The 5365-nt window shown below is 43.4% G+C and overlaps 1 protein-coding gene across 1 annotated transcript; it reads right to left on the minus strand.

Moving 5' to 3' along the window:
• Positions 1-1324: 1324 nt before the first annotated feature.
• On the minus strand, positions 1325-3173 carry LOC116371384 (protein kinase C-binding protein NELL2-like). The gene is made up of 2 exons (XM_031820254.1): positions 3068-3173; positions 1325-1509 (listed from the first exon to the last, which is right to left on the minus strand). Exons 1-2 carry the CDS (start codon positions 3159-3161, stop codon positions 1340-1342), a joined length of 264 nt encoding a protein of 87 aa, XP_031676114.1. The 5' UTR covers positions 3162-3173; the 3' UTR covers positions 1325-1339.
• Between the last annotated feature and the right edge of the window lie 2192 nt (positions 3174-5365).

The following is a 5365-nucleotide window of genomic DNA, read 5'->3' on the forward strand; positions in this document are numbered from 1 at the left end:
TATATAAAATGACATTTGTAATGTCTTTATTGTTGAAACTTCTGTATGTGTAATGTTTACTGTTCATTTTTATTGTTTATTTCACCTTGTATATTATCTACCTCACTTGCTTTGGCAATGTTAACACATGTTTCCCATGACAATAAAGCCCTTGAGAGACACCAAAACAGAGACAGAAAGAAAGAGCAACATCAAAAGACAGTTGTGACTTATGCCAAACCTCCCTCCCTCCTTCCCTAGACAAGGTCACAGTCCATAACCCACCGTGGCCACAGAGACAAACCTGGCAGGACCATAGAGCAAGAAGGTTAGACATGCTGGTTATTAATGACAGGGGGGATGATAGCATCTTTAATTATGCACACAGACACTGACTAATCACCCAACCAACTGTTCTCATTAGCAGCAGTTGGTTGGTCGGTGGGAGACTGTCTGTCTGTGACTGGCATGCTAAATAGACCTGGGCTCTGTATTGTAGCGTGGAGTATTTTTACCACCTCATGGTTGGAGTATGATGGGAATAAGGTAGTAAGGCTTGCAGTATGAACAACCGGAGAGACTGCCAGCAGTGGAAAATGTACCTTGCTGCAATGTACCATGGGTATTTTTAACCCACCAGTGGAGGGAGTATGATGGACCGGGCCTAAGGCTGTGAGGCTGGTCTGATGAGTGGAGGGGTCAGGGGTCGTAGAGGTGGTACAGGTCATTTATGGCTGTGAGGCTGGTCTGATGAGTGAGGGGTCAGGGGTCGTAGAGGGTAGTACAGGTCATTTATGGCTGTGAGGCTGGTCTGATGAGTGGAGGGGTCAGGGGTCGTAGAGGTAGTACAGGTCATTTATGGCTGTGAGGCTGGTCTGATGAGTGGTGGGGTCAGAGGTCGTAGTAATGAAAGGTTTCCTAGAGATCATTAATATATGGACAGAAATATGGAATTAGAAGAGTGTAATTATAAGCCCTCTAAATTTCTCCTGCTTAAAGTAGACGCCTCTGCTTGGAGTTGTAGTCATCCCTGTACCTACTTACACAGCCCTACAGTATATCATTGTAATTCCAAACTAAGATAAACATTAAAAACAATGTCCAAGCTCCTCGAAGGACCACTTCTAAATGAGGCATTGGAGTTTTGCACAACCAGCAAAGCTGGACCACAACAGAGAAGAGAGCCAATGATCACAATGTGCACAACCAGCAAAGCTGGACCACAACAGAGAAGAGAGCCAATGATCACAATGTGCACAACCAGCAAAGCTGGGCCACAACAGAGAAGAGAGCCAATGATCACAAGGATTAGTAGATAGAATGGACTGAGGCGATGAAGATGACTTAAATGAGTGTTGGTTTAGTGATGCCATTGTTGTAGTAAGAGTACTGCACCTCCACAGTACGCGCTGTCATCCCTCAGGGCGCGGTAGCCATCTTTACAGCTGCAGCAGGACCCAGCCTCCAGGTTCACACATTCTGAGTTCTCCACACAGCTGGGACTGTGGCCCTCCACACAGAAATGATGACCTGAGAGGGGGAAAGAGACAGAGACTGTCTGGTCATTCTACAGCTGATAAATCACCCTTACTGGGTTGTCTTAAACCTGTGTGTGTGTGTGTGTGTGTGTGTGTGTGTGTGTGTGTGTGTGTGTGTGTGTGTGTGTGTGTGTGTGTGTGTGTGTGTGTGCGCACGTGCGTGCGTGCGTGCGTAAGAGAGAGAGAGGGTCTGAGAGTGTGTGTTATACTAGACAAGGCGTGCTTTCTTTCCGGTTTGTCCCTGTCTCGCCCCTGGCCATAGACAAATAACTAGATAGACAGAACAACAGGTATGTATGGCTGAAACCACGGTTCACTGCAGGAACACGGGTCAGGAGGAAACAAGACTTCATCAGAGAACAGTAACATGTTGTTTTTAGTTTTGATTTATTAATGTTTTTATTGAATGTTTAAAACATACAATACACTTGCAGTGAAGCTGCTCAACAACTACAACACATGAGTCGTCTAACAGACTCCCATCCAGAGCGACACACAGAAGCAACCAGGGTCAATGCCCTGCTCGTTGACAGAGGGGGGCACGTTGACAGATCTCCCACAAGGTCAAAAACGGGGACCTGAACCAGCAATCCATCAGGCACCGGCCCAAGATCCCAACCGCCAGCCCTCCAAGATCCCAACCGCCAGCCCTCCAAGATCCCAACCGCCAGCCCTCCAAGATCCCAACCGCCAGCCCTCCAAGATCCCCCCCACAGTTCCCCAAGAGCTGCCCCTTAACCATCTGAGAAAAATAAATAATAATAATAATATTTGTAAATGATTCCACTCCCCACCACAAGACCCCCCCCCCCCCCCATGCACAAACAACCAACAACATGAACAAAAGAGAAAAAAGACAAAGACAAAGGACAACAGAAAACAACGCAAAAAACAACAAAGACATCAAGGACAACAGAAATCCCAACAGCAAGGCCAACTGAATATGTTTGAGTGCATGTATGGCACTATTTACCTGTGCGTGTGTCCGTGTATGTGCACATGTGTGCATTTGAATGAGAGTGTGTGAATATGCATGTGTACAAACAACTGCACGGCATCAGCCTCCGGCAAACCGGCGTTAAGCTGTAGAAACACTGGCCAGTAACATGTTGTTAAGGCCTGGTGGAAACTGGAATAGAACAGTATGTGTTGCTGTCACAGAGATGCATGGCTGTGTGCTGACCACGTCTAGTGTGTATGTGGGTAATATCATGAGAGTGTTCCAAATCGCCTATTCTCTTTATAGCGCACTACTTTGGACCAGGGCACATAGGGCTGAGGTCAAAAGTAGTGCACTAAAAGTAGTGCATTTGGGATACAACCCAGGTTCCATCGTGAGAGAGAGGCCTCATTACCAGCCAAGCAGGAGACATACATCATCTTAGAAGAAGGAGGGAGCGGACCGACTTTTAATATCCATTCTCCCTTATCTATTACACAGAGCTTCAACACTATCTCACTATCACTCCAAGAATCTGTGTGTGTGTGTGTGTGTGAGTGTGTGTGTGTGTGTGTGTGTGTATGCGTGTGTGTGTGTGTTCCAGACCTACCTCTGCAGACTTTGCAGCAGCGGTCTGTAAGGGTGATGTGGTCAGACTCGGGGCAGGTCAGTTCAGGACAGGGAGCGTTCTCCACCCTCTGCATACTGTGCTCCTGTAAAACCATGACACCACCGTTGCTTACAGTAACATCTCTGTCAAAATCCATCTTCTCTGCTTTAGGCATGGACATCCCACTTCTAACAACAATAGATCATTATATTAGATGCTAATATATCCAAATATATATTATATTTATTTGGTTTATTTATCTATTTGACAGCCATGAAAGCTTTAGTTTCATAAAATATATACATCTCTGGGGTTTGCTGCTTTTCAACCTGTCTATATTTAAGCTGTTCTGTGAGACGTGTCTAAGGTCAAGCTGTACTGTGAGACGTGTCTAAGGTCAAGCTGTACTGTGAGACGTGTCTACAGTCAAGCTGTACTGTGAGACATGTCTACATTCAAGCTGTTATGTGAGACGTGTCTATAGTCAAGCTGTTCTGTGAGACGTGTCTATAGTCAAGCTGTACTGTGAGACGTGTCTAAGGTCAAGCTGTACTGTGAGACGTGTCTACATTCAAGCTGTTCTGTGAGACATGTCTACATTCAAGCTGTTCTGTGAGACGTGTCTATAGTCAAGCTGTACTGTGAGACGTGTCTAAGGTCAAGCTGTTCTGTGAGACGTGTCTATAGTCAAGCTGTTCTGTGAGACGTGTCTACATTCAAGCTGTTCTGTGAGACGTGTCTATAGTCAAGCTGTTCTGTGAGACGTGTCTATAGTCAAGCTGTACTGTGAGACGTGTCTACATTCAAGCTGTTCTGTGAGACGTGTCTACAGTCAAGCTGTTCTGTGAGACGTGTCTATAGTCAAGCTGTTCTGTGAGACGTGTCTACATTCAAGCTGTTCTGTGAGACGTGTCTACAGTCAAGCTGTTCTGTGAGACGTGTCTACATTCAAGCTGTTCTGTGAGATGTGTCTATATTCAAGCTGTTGGTTTGAGAGGTACTGTAAAGGCTGATCTGATGCATTAGTACATGAGGTCATCCACCACCAGATAATAATATGGATGATATGTATTTCAACATGAAACCCGCCCAGACCCAGTCTCTATAGGGATATCATGTTGTCTCTATAGGGTTTATCATGTTGTCTCTATAGGGATTATCATGTTGTCTCTATAGGGTTTATCATGTTGTCTCTATAGGGATTATCATGTTGTCTCTATAGGGTATATCATGTTGTCTCTATAGGGTATATCATGTTGTCTCTATAGGTTATCATGTTGTCTCTATAGGGTTTATCATGTTGTCTCTATAGGGATTATCATGTTGTCTCTATAGGGATTATCCATGTTGTCTCTATAGGGATTATCATGTTGTCTCTATAGGGTTTATCATGTTGTCTCTATAGGGTTTATCATGTTGTCTCTATAGGGTTTATCATGGTGTGTTGTCTCTATAGGGTTTATCATGTTGTCTCTATAGGGATTATCATGTTGTCTCTATAGGGTTTATCATGTTGTCCTCTATAGGATTATCATGTTGTGTTGTCTCTATAGGGATTATCATGGTGTCTCTATAGGGATTATCATGTTGTCTCTATAGGGTTTATCATGTTGTCTCTATAGGGTTTATCATGGTGTCTCTATAGGGATTATCATGTTTCTCTATAGGGTTTATCATGTTGTCTCTATAGGGATTATCATGTTGTCTCTATAGGGTTTATCATGTTGTCTCTATAGGGATTATCATGTTGTCTCTATAGGGTTTATCATGTTGTCTCTATAGGGATTATCATGTTGTGTTGTCTCTATAGGGATTATCATGGTGTCTCTATAGGGATTATCATGTTGTCTCTATAGGGTTTATCATGTTGTCTCTATAGGGTTTATCATGGTGTCTCTATAGGGATTATCATGTTGTCTCTATAGGGTTTATCATGGTGTCTCTATAGGGATTATCATGGTGTCTCTATAGGGTTTATCATGGTGTCTCTATAGGGTTTATCATGTTGTCTCTATAGGGTTTATCATGTTGTCTCTATAGGGTTTATCATGTTGTCTCTATAGGGTTTATCATGTTGTCTCTATAGGGTTTATCATGTTGTCTCTATAGGGTTTATCATGTTGTCTCTATAGGGTTTATCATGTTGTCTCTATAGGGTTTATCATGTTGTCTCTATAGGGTTTATCATGTTGTCTCTATAGGGATTATCATGTTGTCTCTATAGGGATTATCATGTTGTCTCTATAGGGATTATCATGTTGTCTCTATAGGGTTTTATCATGTTGTCTCTATAGGGTT

Source organism: Oncorhynchus kisutch, unplaced genomic scaffold, assembly GCF_002021735.2.
Source record: "Oncorhynchus kisutch isolate 150728-3 unplaced genomic scaffold, Okis_V2 scaffold3178, whole genome shotgun sequence".
NCBI lineage: Eukaryota > Metazoa > Chordata > Actinopteri > Salmoniformes > Salmonidae > Oncorhynchus > Oncorhynchus kisutch.